A 26,619-nucleotide genomic window follows, 5' to 3' on the forward strand; every position below is an offset into this window, starting at 1 on the left:
AAGGATTTACTAATATTTATTAAGTGCCACCAACATTTCAACGGGCCACAGGCAGGGCTGGGAGTGGGGGGAGAAGGAGTGGCTCCTCTCCCAACAACAGGTGACCCTCACCCCCAGATCAGGGCCCCGAGGGGGGCCTGGAAACACGCTCAAGGAGTGGAGGTAAATGGCTTCCTGTTCTCACCTCCGGGTATAGGCACTAGGGATGAGGAAGTGGCTGGGAAGCAACGAAGCTAGAGGAGGGGAGGTGCTGGGGCCCAGGGCTGTGCGGGAGGGGATGGGATCCTGTGGGTACCTTGGCCCGTGTGCCAGCGTAGGGGGGACGTGACACTAGGTGAGAATTGGGTAGAAAGTGTGTGTGAAAGGGCATGCGTGCATGTGATGTTGGTGCCATATCTATAGGTGTCGTTGTCATGGTGTGTGTTGTCACTGTGTCTATGTGTGACATCATCACCATCTGTGTGATGCCATCGCCGCGTCTCTTTGACATTGATGTGTGACGTCAACGTGGCCTGTGACGTCATTGCTGCATCTCGGTGTGACGTCATGCCAAGTTCCCCATGTCTGTGTGCGACGTGCTGCATCTGCACAACGCCATCGCTATATCTCTTCGTGACGTCTACATGGCCACGTGACGCCATCACCACGGTGATATGTGACGTCAGCGGCGATGCTTGCGTGACGTCATCTCCACAGCCGTGTGTTCTGGGTGAGGGATCGTGAGGCACGGGTGCGGGTGTGAGAGAGTACTAGGGGTTTGCATTTAGGGAGTTGTCTGATGGTGGCCCTGGGTGGTTGGGGGCGGCGGGAGGGGGTTGTGTCGGGCGCTGCGAGCATCTCACTGCATCCTCCGCAAACCGCCGAGTCGGGCCATCCCTTGGTCCTCAGGCCTGGAGCCTCCTCAGCCACTAGGGCAGGAAGGGGATGGTAACACAACAGAGTGTCAGACAGAGGGAAGGGCAAACCTCGCCGGGCCCTGGAGGCTCGTCCTCAGCAGGAACACAACATCCTGAGGACCCTGGCCCTGCCTTCTCCCACCCTGGGCCCCTACTTGTGCCTCAGGACCCCAGGGCTCCTTCGGGTTCAGCCTCTCCATGAGACTCTCATGTGTTGAACCTCCCCAGGATGGTGAGACTGAGGTGTGTTCCTCCCCATTATACAGATGAAGAGACTGAGATTCAGAGTGGCCACTTCAAGAGCCCCAAGCCTCTGCTACAGCTTGTTTGACTCTCCCCAGTGCCTCCCAACATTCTGGGGATACTGAGAATTTACCCCAAAGCCTCCGCTCCCCCAGACCCCTACACTGGTTCCCAAGGCAAGGCTTCAGTCTTCCTCTTTTGCCTGCTCCTGCTCACATGTCCTCCATGGCTCCCCAGTGCCCTCAGGACAAAGTCCAAACCTTACAACATGGCATTCAGGGCTCCACCCCTCTACCCCTGCCAGGCCTCCCCATCAGGGACTCCTGCTGTGCCAAAGACCCAACAATTCCAAGAGCCATCACACTGCTTCCACACCCCCCGGCCCCACCGCCTTTGCACGAGCGGAGTTGTCTTGCTATCTGGGATGCCCTCCCTCTCCTGGGCCTGGCAGAAGTTCTTGTGAGGGGTCAGGGGTTGGCTTAGAGCCTGTTTCCTGCTGAGGGAGGAGGGGGCTGTGGCCAAGTCCCGCTTCCGCTGGTCCTCTCCCTTCCTTCCCCAGCTCTTCCCTGGGGCCCGAGTGGCCTCACGTTCCTTGGTTGGCTTTGGGCCCTGGCCCTGGCCCCAGACTCCGTCCTCAACCAGCATTTACCCAGCTCTGGTCCCCACTGCCAGCCTGCAAGGCTCCATCTTTGCTTGAACTGGGTCAATGCACATCCCTCTGTCCTGGTCCCCAGCTCTTTGTCCCCTAGTCTGTTCCCCAACAGTGACCAGAGGAACTTGTGGATGGTTGAACTGGGTCATGCACATCCCCCATCTGCTCAGGTCCTCACAGCAGCCACAGGCAGGGCTTGATCAGCTCCCATCACTTCCCTGCCCTCACGTCCTCCTCTCGATCCCCTACATCACTCCGCTCCAGCCACACCGGCCTCTTCCCTCAAACACACAAGGCACGGTCCCACCTTGTGGCCTTTGCCCTGGCTGTGTCCTCTGTCTGGAGCACCCTTCCTGGGATCCCCCCATGGCTCCTCCCTCACCTCCTTTGGGTCTCTGCTTCAATATCACCTCCTCGGTGTAGCCTGCCCTGTCTCTGGTAGAAAGTTCCAACCTTCTTATGCTTCCTGCCCCTTTCTCTATCTTGCCCGTCACCAAAGGACCCTTGAGTGACCCGTTCATCTAATTTATCATCCATCTCTCCCACTAGACAGTGAGCCCCATGAGGGCAGCGGGTTTCTGTGCCTTGTTCCCAGCACCCAGCACCATGCCCGGTTACCAGCAGCTGCTCAGTAAATATGGCTCGAATGGACAAACGAATCATGAGAGTCATAACAGTGAACTTGAACAACATTAACCACGTGTCCGGCTCAGAGCCAGGGCTGGACTCCCATCTTAAGCCCATACGACCGGGCACGGTGGCTCACGCCTGTAATCCCAGCACTTTGGGAGGCCGAGGTGGAGGGATCATTTGAGGCTAGGAGTTCAAAACCAGCCTGGCCAAAGTGGTGAAAACTCATCTCTACTATAAATACAAAAGTTAGCCGGGCCTGGTGGTGCCTGCCTGTAATCCCAGCTACTTGGGAGGCTGAGGCATGAGAATTGCTTGAACCCGGGAGGTGGAAGTTGCAGTGAGCCAAGATCACACCACTGCACTGCGGCCTGGGCAACAGAGCAAGACTCTCTCAAAAAATAAAAAAGATTAAAAAAATAATGCCGGGCGCAGTGGCTCATACCTGTAATCCTATCACTTTGGGAGACTGAGGTGGGCGGATCACCTGAGGTCAGGAGTTTGAGACCAGCCTGGCCAACATGGCGAAACCCCGTCTCTACTAAAAATACAAAAATTAGCTGGGTGTGGTGGTGCATGCCTTTAATCCCAGCTACTTGGGAGGCTGAAGTAGGAGAATCACTTGAACCTGGGAGGCAGAGGTTACAGTGAGCCGAGATGGCACCATTGCACTCCAGCCTGAAAAACAGAGCAAGACTGTCTCAAAAAAAAAAAAGGGGCTGGGCACTGTGGCTCACGCCTGTAATCTCAGCACTTTGGGAGGCCGAGGAGGGCGGATCACGAGGTCAGGAGATCGAGACCATCCTGGCTAACACGGTGAAACCCCGTCTCTACTAAAAATACAAAAAATTAGCCAGGCGTGGTGGTGGCCGCCTGTAGTCCCAGCTACTCAGGAGGCTGAGGCAGGAGAATGACGTGAACCCGGGAGGCAGAGCTTGCAGTGAGCCGAGATCGCGCCACTGCACTCCAGCCTGGGCGACAGAGCAAGACTCCATCTCAAAAAAAAAAAAAAAAAAATTAAATTAAAAATAAAAATAAAATCTTGGCCAGGTGTGGTGGCCCAGCCTGTAATCCCAGCACTTTAGGAGGCTGAGGCGGGCAGATCACCTGAGATCAGGAGTTCAAGACCAGCCTAGTAAACATGGTGAAACCCCATCTCTACTAAAAATACAAAAACAAATTAGCCAGGCTGGTAGCGGGCACCTGTAATCCCAGCTACTCGGGAGGCTGAGGCAGGAGAATCGCTTGAACCTGGGAGGTGTAGGTTGCAGTGAGCTGAGATCACACCACTGTACTCTAGCCTGGGTGGCAGAGTGAGACTCCATCTCAAAGTAATAATAATAATAATAATAATAATAAAATCTTTTTTAAAAAAAGCTCTTCCCATTGCAATTTTTGCCATATTCAGCCACATAGCTCCTGGACCAAGATTTACTTAATATTTGCCCTTTAAAAAACGTTTTAGAGGCAGGGTCTTCCTCTGTCACCCAGGTTGGAGTGCAGTGGCGTGATCATAGCTCACTGCAGCCTTGACCTCCTCGGCTCAAGCAATCCTCCTGCCTCAGCCTCCCAAGTAGCTGGGACTAAGGTGCATGCCATCATGCCTGGTTAATTTTCTTTTTTTTTTTTGAGACAGAGTCTCGCTTTGTAGCCCAGGCTGGAGTGCAGTGGTGCAATCTCAGCTCACTGCAACCTCCATCTCCCAGGTCTTGGTTCAAGCAATTCTCCTGCCTTAGCCTCCCGAGTAGCTGGCATTACAGGCACGCTCCAGCATGCCCAGCTAATTTTTTGTATTTCTAGTAGAGACAGGGTATCACCATGTTGGCCATGCTGGTCTTGAACTCTTAACCTCATGATCTGCCCGCCTCAGCCTCCCAAAGTTCCGGGATTACAGGTGCGAGCCAACATACCCAGCCATTACTGTCTTTATATCATTTTAAAAGAAACTTACATTGATTTCCAAAGACACTCAGTCTCTACTTTTTTTGTTTGTTTTTGTTTTTGCTCTGCCTCATGTGATCTGCTGGAAGGGACACTCAGTCTCATCAAGTAAAAGAAAGCTGGCGCACATATCACCAACAGAAAATGACTTTAAAATTTTCCATAGGCCAGGCACCATGGCTCATGCCTGTAATCCCAGCACTTTGGGAGGCCAAGGCGGGCAGATTGCCTGAGGTCAGGAGTTCGAGACCAGCCTGGCTAACGTGGTGAAACCCTGTCTCTACTAAAAAATACAAAAAATAACCGGGCATGCTGGCACGTGCCTGTAATCCCAGCTACTCGGGAGGCTGAGGCACGAGAATCGCTTGAACCCGGGAGACAGAGGTTTCAGTGAGCAGAGATTGCGCCACTGCACTCCAGCCCAGCGACAGAGTAAGACTCCACCTCAAAAGAAAAAGAAAGATTTTTTTCCCATAAGAGCAAGACCTCATGCCGAAGCCCAGCTGATGCGGGGCCCTGGGTCGGCCATCGATTTGGGAACACGGGAGATGCGCAAGTGTCTGGAAGCCGTTAGAGCAAGTTAATACCAGCTGAGGCTTTGTCTATTTAATTTTTTTGAACTAAACACTATATTAATGAGAATTTTATTTTATCTCTCTTAGAGACGAGGACTTGCTATGTTGCCCAGGCTGGACTCGAACTCCTAGACTCAAGCAATTCGCCCTCCTCAGCCTCCCAAAGTGCTGGGATTACAGGCGTGAGCCACTGCGTCCCACTAAACTGAGACTTTATCAAGGCTTAGAAGGAATAAGAGTGGGCCGGGTGTGATGGCTCATGCCTGTAATCCCAGCACTGTGGGAGGCTGAGGTGGGTGGATCACCTGAGGTAGGGAGTTCGAGACCAGCCTGACCAACATGGTGAAACCCCGTCTCTTCTAAAAAAACAAAATTAGCCGGGCGTGATGGCACATGCCTGTAATCCCAGCTGCTTGGGAGGCTGAGGCAGGAGAATCACTTGAACCCAGGAGGTGGAGGTTGCGGTGAGCTGAGATCGGGCCATTGCACTCCAGCCTGGGCAACAAGAGAGAAACTCCGTCTCAAAAACAAACAAAACAAAACAAAACAAAACAAGGAATAAGAGTGGAGGCCAGAGGGGGCGTCTTATACCTCTAATCCCAGCACTTTGGGAGGCCGAGGAGGGCGGATCGCTTGAGGCCAGGAGTTTGAGACCAGCCTGGCCAACATGGTGAAACCCCAAAATTTTTACAAATTTTGTAGAAAAAGATACAAAAATTAGCCAGGTGTGGTGGTACACTCCTGTAATCCCAGCTACTCAGGAGGCTGAGGCAGGACAATTGCTTAACCCAGGAGACGGAGGTTGCAGTGAGCTGTGATTGCGCCACTGCACTCTTGCCTAGGAGACAGAGTGAGACTCCATCTGAAAAAAAAGAAAAAGGAGTGAAAAAGGAAAAATCAACTCTCCCGATGCATGAGGTGGATGATTTAATGCTGAGTCTTGTCCCACCACCTCATTAGGTGCATCTAAAATCCTAGTGACTCAGCTACTTGGGAGGCCGAGACAGGAAGATCACTTGAGGCCAGGAGTTCGAGTCCAGCCTGGGCAACATAGCAAGACCCCTGTCTCTACAAAAAAAAATAACAATTTAGCTAGGCATGGTGGAGTGTACCTGTAGGCTCAACCACTGGGGAGGCTGAGGCAGGGGGATTGTTTGAGCCCAGGAGTTCGAGGCTGCAGTGAGCTATGATCGTGCCACTGCACTCCAGCCTGGGTGACAGAGCAAGACCCTGTCTCGAAAAAAATAATGATTAAAAAAATAAAATTCCAGTGACTCTCCCCAAGTTGCCCAGTTAACCCAGAACAGACAGCCCCAGCCTACTTGCCCCCGGCCTCTCTCAGGGGAAGGCAAGTCAAGGGCAGAAGCCAGCAGGCCAGAGGCCCTTCCTGCGACCGTGGGGAGAGAAGCAGGCAAGGTCCAGGCTTAAGTACACATTGTTTTCTCGGCAGGTGGACGTCAGTTTGGGGTAAACAATGTCAAGAGCTTCCCTGGTTCTCAGCCGAGGCCCTGACAGTCCTGGGCTGGGAGCCCGGGCCTGGCCCTGATTCTCCACTGTGTGACCCCAGGCTGCTCACTTCCCTGGGGCCTCAGTTTCCTCCTCTGAGAAGTGGGGATAATAATAGAACCTGCTTCCTTGCCATGAGGGCTTTCGGCCAAGATGGAGAGAGGAAAATTGTGTTTGCTTGGAGCGGGGAATCTCCTCCTCACCTTTTTGTTTCCCTCCCTATGGGCTGCTCAGGGCTGAGAACTTTCTCCCAGGCAGAGCCGTCTAGAGCAAAGGGGTTGAGAGACAGCTTGGTGAGGGAGTGAGCTCCCTGTTGGAGAGGGTATGCAAGAAGGGAAAAAAAAAAAAAGAAGAGGTGGAAATGGAGCTGGACATGATGCATCCTGGGGAGTTGGCGGCAAAGCTTTCGGAAATCTACTTGGCCAGAAATCCCGTATTAGCCCTCTGAGGCTGCAACAGACCCAGATTGACAATAGCTCCGTGGCAAAATGGTCATAGGCACAGTGTTTGGGGTCAAAGGGATCTGACTTAAAGTCCTGGTGCCTTCCTGAGCCTCGGGTCCTGAACTGCAAACAGCAATGCCAGGCCCTGACTCCTCCGTCAGTGGTGTAGCAGGACCCCAGAGAGAGCACAGGCTGTTCTTGGGGCGGTGGCCTGAGTCACCATCCCTGTGACGCACAGGCCGCCCTCTGAGAAGTGACTGACTCTGGGAGGAAGCGGGGGGCACAGGCATCAAGCCATGACCTGAACGTGTGTCAGGAGCCCTCGCTGCTTCCTACAGAGGCCCCCTAGTCCCTTGCTCCGGTCATTTTTGGATGGCACCTTGCAATTAGCAAAGCATTTCCAGGCCCTTGACTTCAGAGACTGTCTTTTTTTTTTTTTTTTTCCAAGACAGGGTCTCACTCTGTCTCCCAGGCTGGAGTGCAGGGATGCAATCTTGGCTCTCTGCAGCCTCCACCTCCTGGGCTCAGGCGATCCTCTCACCTCAGGCTCCTGAGTAGCTCGGACTACAGGTGCGCACCACCACACCTGGGTAATTTTTGTATTTTTTGTACAGAGGGGGTTTTGCTATGTTGTCCAGACTGGTCTTGAACTCCTGGGCTCAAGCAATCCTCTCACCTCGGCCTCCCAAAGTGCTGGGATTACAGGTGTGAGCCACAGTGCCTAGCTGAGACTCTTTATTTTTATTTTTATTTTTTTGTCGCCCAGGCTGGAGTGTAGTGGCACAATCTTGGCTCACTGCAACCTCCACCTCCCGGGTTCAAGCGATTCTCCTGCCTCAGCCTCTGGAGTAGCTGGGATTACAGGTGCCACACCCGGTTAATTTTTGTCTTTTGTTTTTTTTTTTTTTTTTTTTTTTTAGTAAAGACAGGGTTTCACCATGTTGGCCAAGCTAGTTTTTAACTCCTGAGCTCAGGTGATCTGCCCGCTTCGGCCTCCCAAAGTGCTGGGATTACAGGCGTGAGCCACCGCACCTGGCCTCTCTTTTTTTTTTTTTTTTTTTTTTTTTGAGATGGAGTCTTGCTCTGTTGCCAGGCTGGAGTGCAATGGCGCCATCTCGGCTCACTGCAACCTCTGCCTCCCGGGTTCAAGTGATTCTCCTGCCTCAGTCTCCCAAGCAGCTGGGACTACAGGCGCATACCACCACGCCCAGCTACTTTTTGTATTTTTAGTAGAGACGGGGTTTCACCATGTTAGCCAGATGGTCTTGATCTCTTGACCTCATGATCCGCCCACCTTGGCCTGGGATTACAGGCGTAAGCCACCGCGCCCGGCCTCTTTTTTTTTTTTTTTTTTTTTTTTTTCTGAGACAGTCTCACTCTGTCGTCCAGGCTGGAGTACAGTGGCGTGATCTCGGCTCACTGCAACCTCCGCCTCCCAGGTTCAAGCAATTCTCCTGCCTCAGCCTCCTAAGTAGCTGGGATTCGAAGCATGAGCCACCGTGCCCAGCTGAGACTCATTTTCTAGAAAGCAAAGGTCAGGAGTCATTCCTGGATGCCACTCCCCCCTCTCTCCCTCTGCTCATTACCTTCCCTCACCCCTGTCCAGCCTCCAGGCCTTTGGCCCGGCTGTTCCTGCTGCCTAGAACACTGTTCCCCCTGCTTTCCCTGAGGCCAGCTCCTCATGCTCCAGCTGTTCCTCACCAAGGCTCTCTCTTGCCTATTTGGGGTCCGATGGCCTGGGTTCGTGTCCTAGCTCTGCTGTGCTCCCTGGGGTACAGGGCATGCCCTCTCTGTGCCTCATTCTCCTCATCTGGAAAGTGGGTAGAATAGTAGTTTGCCCTACTATTATTGTTAAGTTGTGAAGATTACATGAATTCATCTTGCAAAGTACTTAGAACTGCATGGGGTTCCCAGTAGGTGCCTAATAAGTGTAGGCTCTTTGGTAGTCCCATCATGACGCTGTCTAACCCACTACTCAGGGAGTTTCATGAGGACAGGACTGGATGTGTCTTGGATACTGCTGTGTCCCTCACGCCCAACCATACATGACCTAGTATACAGCAGGTGCTCAATTAAGGAAGAAGCAAGCGTGAGATCAGCCTCCCTCCACCCTCAGTATTGGTCCTAGCTTTGCCCACAGTCCGAAGACTGAACAACTGCAGTCTGCCCAGTGCCTTACCTGGATGGGGCTACAGGGATGCCTGCAGGGGGCCTCTGGGACTCCAGGATCTTCCTCTTGAACTCCTCCAGGCTAGCTGGGTCTGTGGAGGGAGAGAGGTGAGGCTTGACCTACAGCTTCAGTTGCCCCTGCCCCTGGGCTAGGGATGGGCTGGCAGCCCAGGGGAGTGAGAGAGTGGGGCTGGGGTGGGGTTCGAGGTGGAAAGGGGCCCCTCCCCTACTTGGCTCTGTCTTTTGTCACTCACCGATGGGCTGGGGGTTGGGGACAGGGCCCATGGGCCTTGACACTGGCATCATCGGCTGCGACTGTGAAAGAAAGACGGAGGGAGGTTGGTAGGAGCCAGGGCTTCCCAGACAGGCTTCTGCCTTTTCTTTTCTTTTCTTTTCTTTTTTTTTTTTTTTGAGACAGAGTTTCGTTTTTGTTGCCCAGGCTGGAGTGCAGTGGTGTGATCCTGGCTCATTGCAAACTCCGCCTCCCAGGTTCAAGTGATTCTCCTGCCTAAGCCTCCTGGGTAGCTGGGACCACAGTCACACGCCACCATGCCTGGCTAATTTTTTGTATTTTTAATAGAGCTGGGGTTTCACTATGTTGGCCAGGCTGGTCTCGAACTCCTGACCTCAGGTGATCCACCTGCCTCGGCCTCCCAAAGTGCTGGGATTACAAGCATGAATCACGGTGCCTGGCTGGGTTCTGCACTTTCATGCCCTTCAAGACCAGCGTCTCTAAAGTCCTTCCAGGGCAGGGTAACAGACCCCATGTAGAAAGACACACATGGTCATGAACATGGAATCACCTGCACCCACCACAAGACTTGGGGACACCACAAGATGGCTTGGGGACTTGTGGGACTGATCACCTCGGCAGTCCCGAGGCCCCATGCTGCAGAGCTGGCCTACCCCTGTCTCCATCACAGCCTCAGGGTGAATCTAGTTCCAACCCAAGACCCCATCGGAGTCTACTCACCCACCACAGCCCCCTTCAGAATGAAGCCAACCTACCCTGTAGACCAACTGGACCCAGATCCTAAATGCCACCCCTGGAATATCCCTGAGCCAATCCCCCAAAACCTGAAATCCAAAGCCAATTCTGAACTCAATCACCTAAAATCTGATCCCAACATGAAAAGTCAATCTTCCTTAGAATCAAGCCCCAGCCTAAACCCAATCCTAATTATAAACTGGATCTGACCATATCTTCAGATCTCACTCTGACCCCAACCATTCTCTTGACCCAACCGCTATGAAAATATCCATTTCGGGCCAGGCGCAGTGGCTCACGCCCATAATCCCAGCACTTTGGGAAGCCGAGGCGGGCAGATCCCCTGAGGTTAGGAGTTCGAGACCAGCCTGGCCAACATGGGAAAACCCCATCACTACTAAAAATACAAAAAAAAAAAATCATCCGGGCCTGGTGGCGGGCATCTGTAGTCGCAGCTACTCGGGGAAGCTGAGGCAGGAGAATTGCTTGAACCTGGGAGGCGGAGGTGGCAGTGAGCCAAGATTGTACCACTGCACTCCAGCCTGGGTGACAGACCGAAACTCTGTCTCAAAAAGAAAAAAGGGAAAATATCCATTTCCCCAGCCCCAGCCCTGGGCTCCAACATGCCCTCCTACAAACACTTGTGCAATGTCATGCTCAACCCACTCAACCCCAGACCCCAGCCTCTACCCAGCTCCCATCCTAAACCCACACTCAGTTCCAATCCCAACCCAAACTTCACCCCAATCCTAAGGCCCTATGGAGCCCCTGATATTAACCCGAAACAGTCCTAAGCTGGTCAGTTACCCCAAATCCACCTCAACCCAGTTCGACCCTGAGATTTGCATCTACCCCAGATTTTACTCTCGACCCAGCCCTGATCGTCACTCAACCCCAATGTCCCCAGCCATAACCCAGGGTCACCCAATCCTTCAACTCAACTCCAAGCCCACTCAACCTTCCACCAGTCACCCTACCAACCCAACCTCAACTCCTAACCCATTGTCAATACCAATCCTTATGTCAATGCCAATGAAATCCGAAATTCACCCTTGGGTGCAACCTCTAAGCATCTCTATACCCACCAGCCACCTCCAGCTAACAGAGCCTCAAATCCAGCTTCAGTGCTTCAACTCAGTCCCAAAGTAACTGAGATCCTAGATCATTCTTCACCCAACCTCACCTCCTACAAGCATCCCTGACTCAATTTGCAAGCTTTTCTCACCACCCAAATTCCAAATTCAACCCCAGTTCTAAAATCAATGAAATCCTAAGTGAAATCCTAACCTTAACTCAAATCAGCTCCAGACACAGCAGTGACCAAAAACTCATCTCAGCCCAACTTAAACATGAGTTCAACCTTCACATCAACTCTTCCTCTAGGCATCCTCACCCCAATATCACTCCCAACACTAAACCAACTCCCCTGGTTCCTCAACTCAACTCAAATACAGGATTTTAACTCCGAACCTAGCCCCAATACAGATCCCAGCCATAGAAGAACCCACTAGCTCCCTACACTCAAACTCAGCCTCAATTCTTTCATTTTTCTTTCTTTCTTTCTTTTTTTTTTTGAGACAGTCTGTCGCCCAGGCTGGAGTGCAGTGGCACGATCTTGGCTCACTGCAACCTCCGTCTTCGGGGTTCAAGTGATTCTCCTGCCTCAGCCTCCCAAGTAGCTGGGAATACAGGTGTGTGCCACCATGCCTGGCTAATTTTTGTATTTTTGGTAGAGATGGGGTTTCACCGTGTTGGTCAGGCTGGTCTTGAACTCCTGACCTCGGGTGATCCGCCTCCCAAAGTGCTGGGATTACAGGCATGAGCCACCACACCCAGCCTAACAGAGTCTCGCTCTGTCGCCCAGGCTGGAGTGCAGTGGCACGATCTCAGCTCACTGCAACCTCCGCCTCCCGGGTTCAAGCAATTCTCCTGCCTCAGCCTCCAGAGTAGCTGGGATTACAGGTGCCCACCACTACGCCCAGCTAATTTTTGTATTTTTAGTAGAGACGAGGTTTCACCATGTTGGTCAGGCTGGTCTCGAACCCCTGACCTCGTGATCCACCCGCCTCGGCCTCCCAAAGTGCTGGGATTACAGGCGTGAACCACTGCGCCCGGCCTCATTTTTCTTTTTTAGGATTTGGAGCAGATTTTATTTTATTTTAGATTCAGTGGGGATGTGTGCAGGTTTGTTACACTGGGTATATTGCATGATGCAGAGGTTTGGGTTTCTTTTTTTTGAGATGGATTGTTGCTGTGTCACCCAGGCTAGAGTTGCAGTGGCACGATCTGGGCTCACTGCAACCTCTGCCTCCTGGGTTCCAGCGATTCTTATGCCTCAGCCTCCCAAGCAGCTGGGATTATAGGCGTCTGCCACCAAGCCTGGCTAATTTTTGTATTATTAGTAGAGACGGGGTTTCACCATGTTGGCCAGGCTGGTCTCGAACTCCTGACCTCAGGTGATCCGCCCACATTGGCCTCCCAAAGTGCTGGGATTACAGGTGTGGGCCACCGTGCCTGGTCATAGAGGTCTGGGTTTCTAATGGTCCCATTGCCCAAGCAATGAACACAGTACCCAAAATGTAGGTTTTTAACCCCTTCCCCCCTCCCTCCCTCCCTTTCCCATTTTGGAACCCCAGTGTCTGTTGTTCCCATCCTTGTTTGTACCCAATATTTAGCTCCTACTTATAAGTGACAGCATGCGGTATTTGATTTTCTGTTTCTGTATTAATTCTCTTAGGATAATGGCCTCCAGCTGCATCCATGTTGCTGAAAAGGACATGATTTCCGTTTTTTGTTTTTTTTTTTTTAATGCCAGCCTCAATTCTTTCCTTTTTCTTTTCCTTTTTTTTTTTTTTTTTTTTTTTAAGATAAGGTCTTGGCCTTTCACTCAAGCTGTAGTGCAGTGGTGCAATCCCGGCTCACTGCAGCCTCAACCTCCTGGGCTCAAGCAATCCTCCCGCTTCTCAGCCTCCCAAGTAGCTGGGATTACAGGTGTGTGCCACCACACCTGGCTAATTTTTTTTTTTTTTTTTTTTTGAGACAGAGTCTTGCTCTGTCACCCAGGCTGGAGTGCGATGGTGTGATCTTGGCTCACTGCAAGCTCCGCCTCCCAGGTTCACGCCATTCTCCTGCCTCAGCCTCCCGAGTAGCTGGGACTGACTACAGGCGCATGCCACCACACCCAGCTAATTTTTTTTTTGTATTTTTAGTAGAGACGGGATTTCACCATGTTAGCCAGGATGGCCTCAATCTCCTGACCTCATGATCCACCCACCTCAGCCTCCCAAAGTGCTGGCATTACAGGCGTGAGTCACCGCACCTGGCCTAATTTTTCTATTTTTTTTGTAGGGATGGGGTTTTGTTTGTTTGAGACGGAGTCTCGCTCTGTCACCCAGGCTGGAGTGCAATGGCATGATCTTGACTCACTGCAACCTCTGTCTCCTGGGTTCAAGAGATTCTCGTGTCTCAGCCTTCCAAGTAGCTGGGATTACAGACGCATGCCGCCATGCCCAGCGAATTTTTTGTATTTTAGTAGAGGCGAGGTTTCACCGTGTTGCCCAGGCTGATCTCAAACTCAGCTCAGGCAAACCACCTGCCTCAGCTTCCCAAAGTGCTAGGATTACAGGCGTGAGCAACCACACCCAGCCTGGTGTGGGGTCTTGCTATGTTGCCCAGGCTGGTCTGAACTCCTGAGTTTAAGCTATCCTTCCACCTCGGCCTCCCAAAATGCTGGGAATACAAGTGTGAGCCACCATGCCCAGCCAGCCTCAATTCTTAATCCTTTCTCAATGTCATTCCTAATTCCAAACTCTACCCTAATCCTAATGCCAATAAACTTCTCCATCCACATGACTACAATCCTACAACCATCCATAGAGTGGACAGCCACCAATAGGTCATCACAGCATCCATCCTAAATCCACCCTCCATGCCTCAACTCAACCCAAACCCAAAAGCAACAGAAATTCTAGATCCACCCCCTCACCCAACCCTAGACCCAATATCCACCCTACCTCTAATTCCAGTCTTTTTTTTTTTTTTTTTTTTTTGAGATGGAGTCTTGTTTTGTCACCCAGGCTGGAGTACAATGGCTCGATCTTGGCTCACTGCAACCTCTGCCTTCCGGGTCCAAGGGATTCTCCTGCCTCGGCCTCCTGAGTAGCTGGGATTCCAGATGCCCGCCACCACACCAGGCTAATTTTTGTATTTTTAGTAAAGACGGGATTTCGCCGTGTTGGCCAGGCTGGTTTCGAACTCCTGACCTCAGGCGATCCGCCCGCCTTGGCCTCCCAAAGTGTTGGGATTACTGGCATGAGCCACTGCACCTGGCACTCTAATTCCGTTCTTAACCCTACACTCTTCTCAATGCCCATCCCCATTCCAAGCTCTATCCTGATCCTAATGCCTGATCCTAGAGAGTCATAACTCACCCAACCTAGACCAGGAAGCCATCCTCAAAGCCAACTCCAAGTTCAACATCACCACCACCCTCTTGGCATCTGGACCTAACTCCACTGCAGCCTCCCTCTGGGGCCCGCAAGCCCACCTTGGCCTTGATGCAGGTGTCCAGGGCTGAGTTTCTGATGGCCAGCTCCAACCTGAGCTGCTCCGCCTCCCTCTTCTTCTCTTCCAACTCCTTGGCCAGGTTGTCTCGTTCCTTCCGCAGCACCGCCTTCTCCTCCAGCGCTAGCTGGGTCTGCCGGGAGCATTCAGCTTGGAGCTTGGCCTCCCGGGCCTGAGCCTCCTTCTCCACCTTCTGTTTCGCCTCCTGACTGGCCCGCAGGCCCTGCTGGGCTTCCAGCTTCTGGCGTTGGAGGTCCGAGTTCTCGCGGGCCACGCTTTCGATACCCACCCGGAGGCTCCGGGCCAGCTCCTCCACCTTGGAGCTCATGAGGCTGGGCATGTGGTCACAGGCTCTGCGGATGGAGGCCAATTCCGAGCCCAGGGGATGGTAGATGTTGTAACCCAGGTTGTCCAGGCTGCGTGGGATAATGGAGTCCCTCCACAGGTTACGAAGATCCATTTCAAACTTGTCCTTGTCCAGGGGCAGGCAGAGGGCTTGCACCTTTTGCAGTTGCTCCTTCGCCAGCTGGCGCTCTTGGTGCTGCAGCTCCCGGGTTTTCACGCATTCAGCCAGCTGTTCCTCCACCACGCGTTTGTTCAGCAGCACGCTTTCCTTATCCTTAGTGCAAATGGCCTTCTCCTTGGCTATCTCCACCTCCAGTGTCTTCACCTTCTGATTCAGCATGAGGAGCAAGGCTAAGGAAACAGGACCAGAAGACCCAGGAAGATTGGGGGCTGCCAAGAGCACTGGGCAGGGAGTCCACCACCCCTGCTCCCTGCAGCCTTAGCACTCACCATCGCAGCTCTTGTTCATGTCCTTGAATTGATCTCTGCATTGCTTCTCACTCAAGATGATGGCAGCCATGTACCTCTGATTGTTCGTGTAGATGACCTGCCCGGAAGGTAGGGGAAGGACGCAGGACAGAGCTTAGTGTCTTGCCCCCGGGACTGCCTGGACCCAGATCGAGCACCCTGGTGGCCAGAGTGGGCTGAGTTCACAACGGCATGGTCCCTTTATGAGGGGAAGTTGGAAGCCAGGTGTGGCAGCTCACACCTGTCATCCCAATTACTTGGGAGGCTGAGGTGGGAGGATCACTCGAGCCCAGGAGTTTGAGACCAGCCTGGGCAATAGAGCAAGACTCTCATCTCAATAAAACAAACAAACAAAAATAAATAAACAAAAATATAGTGGATGTTTGTCTGATCTTCAAAAGCGTTTACAGTTGCTACTATCCAGAAATAAAAAGACACAAAGTATAAATACATGCTACAACATGGATGAACTTTAAAAATATTACATCCACATTTATGGTCAACTGAATTTCTTTTTTTTTTTTTTTTGAAACGGAGTTTCACTCCTATTGCTGTTGCCCAGGCTGGAGTGCAGTGGCGCAATCTTGGCTCACCACAACCTCTGCCTCCCAGATTCAAGCAATTCTCCTGTCTCAGCCTCCCAAGCAGCTGAGATTACAGGTGACTGCCACCACGACTGGCTAATTTTTTTGTGTGTTTTTGGCAGAGACAGGGTTTCACCATGTTAGCCAGGCTGGTCTTGAACTCCTGATCTCAGGTGATCTACCCACCTCGGCCTCCCAAAGTGCTGAGACTACAGGCTTGAGCCACTGTGCCCAGCTCTGAATTTTTTTTTTTTTTTTTAGACAGGGTCTCACTTTGTCACCCAGGCTGGAATGCAGTGGCCTGATCTCAGCTCACTGCAACCTTGACCTCCCAGGCTCAAGCAATCCTCTTACATCAGTCTCCCGAGGAGCTGGGACTACAGGTATGCGCCACCACTCCTGGCCAATTTTTTGTATTTTCCTTAGAGATGGGGGTTTTACCATGCTGCCGAGGCTGGTCTTGAACTCCTGAGCTCAAAGAATCCATCTGCCAGGGCCTCCCAGCCCTGAATTTTTTTTGTTTTTTTAAAGAGACAGGGTCTCACTCTGTTGCCCAGGCTAGAGTACAGTGGAGTGAACATAGATCACTGCAGACTCGAACTCCTGGGTTCCAGTGATTCTCCTGCCTCAGCCTCCCCAGTAGCTGGGACTACAGGCCTGTGCCACCATGCCTGACTAATTTTTAAATTTTTTTTTTTTTCTTAAGACAGAGTTTTGCTCTTGTTGCCCAGGCTGGAGTGCAATGGCGCGATCTCGGCTCACTGCAACCTCCGCCCGCTGAGTTCAAGCGATTCTCCTGCCTCAGCCTCCTGAGTAGCTGGGATTACAGGCATGCACCACCACACCTGGCTAATTTTTGCATTTTTAGTAGAGATGGGGTTTCTCCATGTTGGTCAGGCTGATCTTCAACTCCCAACCTCAGGTGATCCACCCATCTCGGCCTCCCAAAGTGCTGGGATTACAGGCGTGAGCCACCATGCCCAGCCTTAAATTTGTTTTTGTAGAGACGGGGTTTCACTGTGTTGCCCAAGGTGGTGATGATCTCCCCCGTCAGCCTCCCAAATTGCTGGGATTACAGGTGTGCACCACCATGCCTGGCTATGGTCAACTGATTTGGACAAGCATGCTGCTATGAGCTCAACTGTATCCCCAGTACCTGAGAATGTGACTGTATTTAGAAGTAGGGTTTTTTTGTTTTTTTAGACAGAGTCTCGCTCTATCACCCAGGCTGGAGTACAATGGCTCGATCTCAGCTCACTGCAACCTCTGCCTCCTGGGTTCAAGTGATTCTCCTGCCTCAGCCTCCTGAGTAGTTGGGATTACAGGGGCCCACCACCCTGCCTAGCTAATTTTTTTTTTTTTTTTTTGAGACGGAGTTTCGCTCTTTTTGCCCAGGCTGGAGTGCAATGGCATGATCTCGGCTCACCGCAACCTCCACCTCCCGAGTTCAAGTGATTCTCCTGCCTCAGTCTCCGTAGTAGCTGGGATTACAGGCACGCACCACCACGCCTGGCTAATTTTGTATTTTTTAGTAGAGACAGGGTTTCTCCATGTTGGCCGGGCTGGTCTCGAACTCCCATCCTCAGGTGATCCGCCCACCTCGGCCTCCTAAAGTGCTAGGATTACAGGCATAAGCCACCGCACTCGGCCAAACTAATTTTTGTATTTTTAGTAGAGACGGGGTTTCACCATGTTGGCCAGGCTGGTTTCAAACTCCTGACCTCAGGTGATTCGCCCCCCTCGGCCTCCCAAAGTGCTGGGATTATAGTCATGAGGCACCTCTCCTGGCAGAAGTAGGGTCTTTAGAGAGGTAATTAAGTTAAGGTGAGGTCCTTAGGGTGGGTCCTAATCCAACATGACTGACGTCCTTATAAAGAGAAGAGATTTGGACACAGAGACACGGACAGAAGGAAGACCAAGAGCAGACACAGGGAGAAGATGCCACCTGCAAGCCAAGTAGAAAGACCTGGAACAGGCCGGCTGCAGTGGCTCACGCCTGTAATCCCAGCACTTTGGGAGGCCGAGGCAGGTGGATCACCAGGTCAAGAGTCCAAGAGCAACCTGGCCAAGATGGTGAAACCCCGTCTCTACTAAAAATACAAAAAAATTAGCCGGGCATGTTGGCGGGCGCCTGTAATCTCAGCTACTGGGGAGGCTGAGGCAGCGAATTGCTTGAACTCGGGGAGGCGGAGGTTGCAGTGAGCCGAGATCGCGTCTCTGCACTCCAGTCCAGCCTGGGTGACAGAGCGAGACTCGGTCTCAAAACAAACAAACAAAAAACCTAGAACAGATCCTTCCCTCATAGCCTCAGAAGGAACCAACCCTGCTAACACTTTGATCTTGGTACCACTCAGTCTGTAATACCTTGTCATGGAAGCCCCAGCAAATTAATACAAATGCTAACACCATCTCATGAGGCAAACAACAGTCTTTAAAAAAGAAATCTTTTTTTTTTTTTTTTTTTTTTGAGGCAGGGTCTTGCTCTGTCACCCAGCCTGGAGTGCAGTGGCACGATCTCAGCTCACTGTAACCTCCGCCTCCCAGGTTCAAGAGATTCCCCAGCCTCAGCCTCTCGAGTAGCTGGGATTACAGGCGTGCACCACCATACCTGGCTAATTTTTGTATTTTTAGTACAGACAGGGTTTCACCATGTTGGCCAGGCTGGTCTCGAACTCCTAACCTCAAGTGATCTGCCCACCACCAGCCTGGCCAACATGGCGAAACCCCATCTTTCCTAAAAATACAAAAATTAGCCAGGCATGGAAGCGCATGCCTGTAGTCCCAGCTATTTGGGAGGCTGAGCCAGGAGACTCGCTTGAACCCGGGAGGCGGAGGTTGCAGTGAGGCGAGATTGTGCCACCTCACTCCAACCTGGGGAACAGAGTGAGACTCTATGTCCAAAAAAAAAAAAGAAAAATTAAATTAAATAAGATATGCAAATGGCCAACGAGCATATCAAAAGATATTCAAAATCGGCCGGGCGCGGTGGCTCACGCCTATAATCCCAGCACTTTGGGAGGCCAAGGCGGGTGGATCACCTGAGGTTGGGCGTTCGAGACCAGCCTGGCCAACATGGTGAAACCCCATCTCTACTAAAAATACAAAAAAATTAGCCAGGCCTGGTGGCGGGTGCCTGTAATCCCAGCTACTTGGGAGGCTGAGGCACAAGAATTGCTTCAACCCGGGAGGTGGAGGTTGCAGTGAGCCAAGATCGCACCACTGCACTCCAGCCTGGGTGACAGAGCGAGACTCTGTCTAAAAAAAAAAAAAAAGAAAGAAAAAGATATTCAAAATCATTAACCATTATGGAAATGCAAATCAGGACCACAGTGAGATACCACTTCACACCCACGAGGGTGGCTATTTTAAAAACCCATAAGCCCCCAAAATGAACAGTAACAGGTGTTGATGAGGATGTGGGGAAATCAGAATTCTCAGACAGTACTAGTGAGAATGTACAATGTTGCAACTGCTTTGGGAAAGTCTGGCAGTTCCTCAAAATGTTAAACATAGTTACCACGTGACCCAGAAACTCTACTTCTCGGCATACACCCAGAGCAATGGAAACACAGCCTCACATCAACTTGCCAGGAATGTCCGCAGCAGCTCGATTCACAGTAGCCAAAAGGTGGAAAGAACCCAAATGCCTGTCAGCGATGAATTAACGCACAAAATGTGTTCCTTCCATACATAGAACATGATTCAGCCATAAAAAGGAAGGAAGCACTGATCCATGTTGCAATGTGTGTGAACCCCAAAAACATGGTGCCTAAGTGAGAGAAGCCGGACACAAAAGGCCACAGAGTGTGAGATTCCATTGACATGGAATGCCCAGAACAGGCAAATCCATACAGACAGGAAGCAGGTTGGTGGCTGCCAGGGGTTGGGGGAGGGGAATGGGGAGTGACTGCTGATGGGGACGTGGGTTTTCTTTTGGGAAGGTGAAAATGTTCTAAAATAATGTTCTAAAATAATGTTCTAAAATGGACCGTGGTGATGAATGTACAACTCTGTGAATGTATGAAAAATCATCAAATTGGCTGGGCACGGTGGCTCACGCCTGTAATCTCAGCACTTCGGGAGGCCGAGGCGGGCGGATCACTAGGTCAGGAGATCTAGACCTTCCTGGCTAACACGGTGAAACCGTGTCTCTACTAAAAATACAAAAAATTAGCCAGGCGTGGTGGCGGGCGCCTGTAGTCCCAGCTACTCAGGAGGCTGAGGCAGGAGAATGGCGTGAACCTGGCAGGCAGAGCTTGCAATGAGCTGAGTGAGATTGCACCACTGCACTCCAGCCTGGGCAACAGAGCGAGACTCCATCTCAAAAAACAAAACAAAACAAAACAAAAACAAAAAAACCCCATCAAATTGTACACTTTAAATAGGTGGATTGTATAATACATGAATTATATATCAATAAAGCTGTTTTTAAAAAATTTTTTTATTATTATTATTTTTGAGATGGAGTCTCGCTCTGTGGCCCGGCTAGAGTGCAGCAGTGTGATCTCAGCTCACTGCAACCTCTGCTTCCTGGGTTCAAGCAATTCTCGTGCCTCAGCCTCCCAAGTAGCTGGGAATACAGGGGCACACCACCATGACCAGCTAATTTTTGTATTTTAGTAGAGATGGGGTTGCACCATGTTAGCCAGGTGGTTTCGAACTCCTGACCTCAAGTGATCCACTGGCCTCGGCCTCCTGCCTTGACTTCCCAAAGCGCTGGAATTACAGACATGAGCCGCCATGCCCGGCCAGCTGTTTTTATTTTAAATTAATTTTATTTTTTTTGAGACATGGTCTCACTCTGCCACCCAGGCTGGAGTGCAGTGATGTGATCACAGCTCACTGCAGCCTCAGCCTCCCCAGGCTCGGGCAGTCCTCCCACCTCAGCCTCTCAAGTAGCTGGGATTACAGGCGCGTGCCACCACTCCTGGCTAATTTTTGTATTTTTTATAGAGATGGGGTCTCACCATGTTGCCCAGGCTGGTCTTAAACTGCTGAGCTCAAGCAATCCACCCACCTTGGCCTCCCAAAATGTTGGGATTACAGGTGTGAACCACCACGCCTGGCCAGCAAAGCTGTTTTTAAAGAAAGTGTTCACAATTTAACAAACTAAAGCCATGCCTTTCAAACTTTGGAAGAGAACCCTCTGCAGAAATATAATAAGACATGAAGAATCAGGAGAGTTTGTCTTTCTGCAACTCTCTGTCCTTCATCCTTTTGAAGTTGGCCCTGGGTGAATGTCCAGGGGGGACATGGGGAATGCCTTGTGTTCTCAAAAGCCTTAGTCATTAGGAGGCTGAGGTGGGAACATTGCTTGAGGCTGGGAGTTCGAGACCAGCCCCTCGGCAATGTAGTGAGACCATGTCTCTAAAAAAAAAAAAAAAAAGGCTGTGATTTTTAAGTTTCTTTTTTAATTTTTAGTTTATTTTTTATAGAGAAGAGGTGTCTTGGGAGGCTGAGGCAGGTGGATCACCTGAGGTCAGGAGTTCCAGACCAGCCTGGCCAACATGGTGAAACCCCATCTCTACTAAAAATACAAAAAATTAGCTGGGTTTGGTGGCAGGTGCCTGTAATCCCAGCTACTCCGGAGGCTGAGGTAGGAGAATCACTTGAACCCGGGAGGCAGAGGTTGTAGGGAGCTGAGATTGCACCACTGCAATCCAGCTTGGGTGACAGAGTGAAACTCTGTGTCAAAAATAGTAATAATAAGAATAAAATAAATAATGTTTTTATTTATTTTTATTTTATTTATTTATTTATTTATTTATTTTTTGAGATGGAGTCTTGCTCTGTCGCCCAGGCTGGAGTGCAGTGGTGCAATCTCGGCTCACTGCAAGCTCCATCTCTCGGGTTCTATGCCATTCTCCTGCCTCAGCCTCCCGAGTAGCTGGGACTACAGGTGTCCACCACCACACCTGGCTAATTTTTTTGTATTTTTAGTAGAGACAGGGTTTCACTGTGTTAGCCAGGATGGTCTCGATCTCCTGACCTAGTGATCCACCCGCCTCGGCCTCCCGAAGTGTGGGGATTACAGGCGTGAGCCACCGCGCCCAGCCAATAATTTTTTTTTAAATGAAAAGACAGGCCAGGTGCGGTGCCTCACGCCTGTAATCCCAGCACTGGGAGGCCAAGGCGGGCGGATCACGAGGTCAGGAGATCGAGGCCATCCTGGTTAACGTGGTGAAACCCCGTCTCTACTAAAAATACAAACAAAAATTAGCAGGGCATGTTGGCGGGCGCCTGTAGTCCCAGCTACTCGGGAGGCTGAGGCAGGGGAATTGCTTGAACCCGGGAGACAGAGGTTGCAGTGAGCAGAGACCGTGCCATTGCACTCCAGCCTTGGCGACAGAGCTAGACTCTGTCTTAAAAAAAAAAAAAAAAAAAAAATGAAATGACACCGGTTAGCCAGGTTCAGGTCTGAGAGGGGAGGCAGGGCTCTAATCTGAGGATCTGAGGGGCAGGCAGGACCCTATTGGGAGGGTTTGAGGGAGGGGCACAGTGATGCCCTGGGGACTGAGGGGTGTTCCACCCCATCTTGGGGTCTGAGGTGAGACCCAACATACTCTGGGCATCTGGGGAGACAGTGCTTTGCCCCGGGGTTTTGGGGGATGGAGACAGGGCCCTACCCCTGGGGCTCTGGGCGAGGGGCTGAGGTGGAAGTAGGGCCCCGCCATTAGGGGTCTGAGGTGAGGAGACCGAGTTCTGCCTTGAGCAGGAATGAGGGGGCTGAGCTTAGCTTCCTGCCCAGTGCGGACGGCTGGGTGGTCTGAGGTCCTATGGGAGGTCTGTCTTTGCCACTGCCTTGGCCCTGGCCAGCCAGGTCACCTCCTTGGAAGACCCTGAAGCTGCCTCTTCAGCCTTCCCTCACCCCACCCTCCCATCTCTCACCCACCTCACCCTTAAGGAGAGAGCCCCACACCTGCTCCCCACAATGTCTCAGGGCAGGCAGGACACCCCCTGGATGAAGTTGTGTCTGAGAACACGGGGATAATTGTCTAGTGTGTTTGACACAAGCTGGGGTGCGAGAGTGGCGCAATGGTCTCCAGGAGACCCCAGATTTGCAGCTGTGACTGTGCCCAGAGAGCCCACCTGTTTCTGCCACCTCAAGAAAGTCACCTCCCCTCTCTCTTGCCTTCACTTTCCTGCCTGCAAAGGGTTTAAAACTTCTGCCAGCCAGGCACAATGGCTCACTCTTGTAATCTCAGCACTTTGGGAGGCCGAGGCAGGCGGATCACTTGAGTCAGGAGTTTGAGACCAGCCTGGCCAACATGGTGAAACCCCGTCTCTACTAAAAATACAACACTTAGCCAGGCATGGTGGGGCGCACCTGTAATCCCAGCTACTCGGGAGGCTGAGGCAACAGAATCGCTTGAGCCTGGGAGGCAGCGGTTGCAGTGAGCCGAGACCTTCCACTGCACTCCAGCCTTGGCAATAGAGGGAGACCCTGTCTCAAACAAAACAAAATAAAACAAAACAGCCAGGAACGGTGGCTCACGCCTGTAATCCCAGCACTTTGGGAGGCCAAGGCGGGTGGATCACAAGGTCAGGAGATCGAGACCATCCTGGCTAACACAGTGAAACCCGGTCTCTACTAAAAATAGAAAAATTAGCCGGGCATGATGGCGGGCACCTGTAGTCCCAGCTACTCAGGAGGTTGAGGCAGGAGAATGGTGTGAACCCAGAAGGTGGGGCTTGCAGTGAGCCGAGATTGCACCACTGCACTCCAGCCTGGGCAACAGAGCCAGACTCCGTCTCAAACAAAACAAAACAACAAAAGCTTCTCCCTACTTCCTGGGATTTGGCAATGAGTTAATATTTCTAAATTCAACACCCAGCATACAGCAAATATGGATTGTTTATACATGCTAGAATTGAATAGGAACCAAACACTGTGAATTTTTATTCAGTCCATCCTTTTTTTGTTTTTTTTTTTTTTCCATTCAGGGTCTCACTCAGTCGCCCAGGCTGGAGTACAGTGGCACTATCTTGGCTCACTGCAGCCTTGATCTCCTGGGCTCAAGTGATCCTCCCACCTCAGCCTCCCAAGTAGCTGGGACTACTGGCATGTGCCACCATGCTTGGCTAATTTTTGTATTTATTTATTTTTAGACAGAATCTCCCTCTGTCGCCCAGGCTGGAGTGCAGTAGTGAGATCTCGGCTCACTGCAATCTCTGCCTCCCGGGTTCAAGTGATTCTCCTGCCTCAGCCTCCCGAGTAGGTGGGACTACAGGCACATACCACCATACCCGGCTAATAATTTTTGTATTTTTAGTACAGACGGGGTTTCACTAGGTTGGCCAGGCTGGTCTCAGATTTCTGACTTCAAGTGATCCACCCACCTTGGCCTCTCACAGTGCTGGGATTACAGCTGTGAGCCACTATGCCTGGCCTAATTTTTGTACTTTTTGTAGAGACAGGGTTTCACCATGTTGCCCAGGTTGGTCTCAAATTCCTGGACTCAGGTGGTCCTCCTGCCTCGGTCTCCCAAAGTGCTGGGATTACAGGTGTGAGCCACTGTAGCCGGTCTTCAGCCACTTATTTGCAGCTAGTGTGTGCTGGACCCCTCTGATTAGTTCTGGCACATTCTGGGAGCTTCATGCATAGTAAGTTATGGGCTCAGGACTGCCAATTAACACACAGGAGGAGAATTAAACTTGGATTCCAAAAAGACAATGAATATTATTTTCAAAATTATATCTCAAATATTGCATGGAATATACTTACAGTTAAAAAAAATGTTGCTGGCTGGGAATGGTGGCTCATGCCTGTAATCTCAGCACTTTAGGAGGATGAGCCTAGGAGTTCAAGACCAGCCTCAGCAGCATAGTGAGATTCTGTCTCTAAAAAAAAGTTAGCCCCGGCACCAGGTCAGGGCATGATGGCTCATGCCTGTAATCCCAGCACTATGGGAGGCCAAGGTGGGTGTGGCTCACTTGAGGTCAAGAGTTTGAGACCAGCCTGGCAAACATGGTGAAACCCTGTCTCTACTAAAAATACAAAAATTAGCTGGCATGGTTGCACACGCCTGTAATCCCAGCTACTCAGGAGGCTGAGGCAGGAGAATCACTTGAACCTGGGAGGTGGAGGTTGCAGTGAGCCGAGATTGTGCCACTGCACTTCAGCCTGGGTGACAGAGCGAGACTCCGTCTCAAAAAAAAAAAGAAAAAAAAATTACCAGGTGTGGTGGTGCCCACCTGTAATCTCAGCACTTTGGGAGGTCCAGGAGGGAGGATTGTTTGAGCCCAGGAGTTCAAGACCAGCCTGATCAACATAGCGAGACCCCACGTCTACCAAAAATAAAAAATGACTTGGGCATAGTGGCATGTCCATAGTGCCAGCTACTCAAAAGGCTGAGGCAGGAGGATTGCTGGAGCCCAGGATGTCAAGGCTGCAGTGAGCTATGCTCACATCACTGTGCTCCAGCCTGGGTGACAGAGTGAGACCCTGCCACCAAAAAAAAGAAAAGAAATAAAAAAAATTTAGCTGGACGCAGTGCCCCACACTTGTAATCCCAGCAGTTTGGGAGGCTGAAGTGAGAGGATTGCTTGAGCCCAGGAGTTCGAGACTAGCCTGGGCAACATAGTGAGACCTCATCTCTGCTAAATATAAACATATTAGCTGGGCGTGGTGGTGCACGCCTGTAGTCCCAGCTACTCAGGAGGCTGAGGCAAGAGGATCACTTGAGTCCAGGAGATTGAGGTTGCAGTGAGCTATGATAGTAATTGCACTCCATCCAGCCCAGGATACAGATGGAGACCCTGTCTCTTAAGAAAAAACAAAAATCTATCTGCCAGGTGCAGTGGCTGACGCTTGTAATCCCAACACTTTGGGAGGCCAAGGCAGGCAGATCACTTGAGGTCAGGAGTTTGAGACCAGCCTGGCCAACATGGTGAAACCCCATACCTACTAAAAATACAAAAATTAGCCGGTTATGGTGGCACATGCCTGTAATCCCAGCTACTCGGGAGGCTGAGGCAGGAGAATCACTCCAACCCAGGAGGCAGAGGTTGCAGTGAGCCGAGATTGCACCACTGCACTCCAGCCTGGGAGACTGAGCGAGACTGTGTCTCATAAGAAAAGAGGACATCGGTCCTGTGATCGTCCCCCTCTCTTGGATGAGGAAACTCAGGCTCAGAGAGGTGAGGCGGCTTGCCCAGGGTCCCCAGGGCGATTGTCCTGCCCACAGCCTTACCCGGTCACCCTGGCACTGGCGGAAGCTGGCATTGATGCGGTCCAGGTCGCGGCGGGCGCTCAGCCACATCTGCATGATGGCATCCTTGGCGCGGGTGGTGAAGTTGAGCTCCTTGGTCAAGTTGGACTGGGAGGCCGTGAGCCCTAGGAGCTGACTGTATAGGCCCTCGGCTCGGCGCTCCGTGGCCTGCAGGTTGGACTCTGTGCTCACGTGCACGTTGCCATAGACCATGAAGAGCACGAGCCCCAGGATGATGAGGAATTGGATGAGGGAGACGAAGAGGAAGAAGTAGCGCAGGTAATACCAGCAGCCCCGAGAGCTGCCCCCCGCCCGAGCGTAGGACCCTCCGTGCTCCATGGCCAGACCCATTTGCTCGATCCCGCCGTCCGGTGCACCGTCCCTGCTCGCCACCCGGCCTGCTCT

General features: G+C 51.5%; 1 protein-coding gene across 1 annotated transcript; it reads right to left on the reverse strand.

Annotated features, from left to right (window-relative positions):
• PLVAP (plasmalemma vesicle associated protein) lies at window positions 1-26,619 on the reverse strand. Its single transcript, XM_024238261.3, has 6 exons — window positions 26,197-26,619; window positions 15,402-15,498; window positions 14,590-15,302; window positions 9,310-9,370; window positions 9,066-9,147; window positions 1-908 (listed from the first exon to the last, which is right to left on the reverse strand). The coding sequence occupies exons 1-6, from the start codon at window positions 26,563-26,565 to the stop codon at window positions 902-904; spliced, it is 1,329 nt and encodes a 442-aa protein (XP_024094029.1). The 5' UTR covers window positions 26,566-26,619; the 3' UTR covers window positions 1-901.

Source organism: Pongo abelii, chromosome 20 (genome assembly GCF_028885655.2).
Source record: "Pongo abelii isolate AG06213 chromosome 20, NHGRI_mPonAbe1-v2.0_pri, whole genome shotgun sequence".
NCBI classification, from domain to species: domain Eukaryota; kingdom Metazoa; phylum Chordata; class Mammalia; order Primates; family Hominidae; genus Pongo; species Pongo abelii.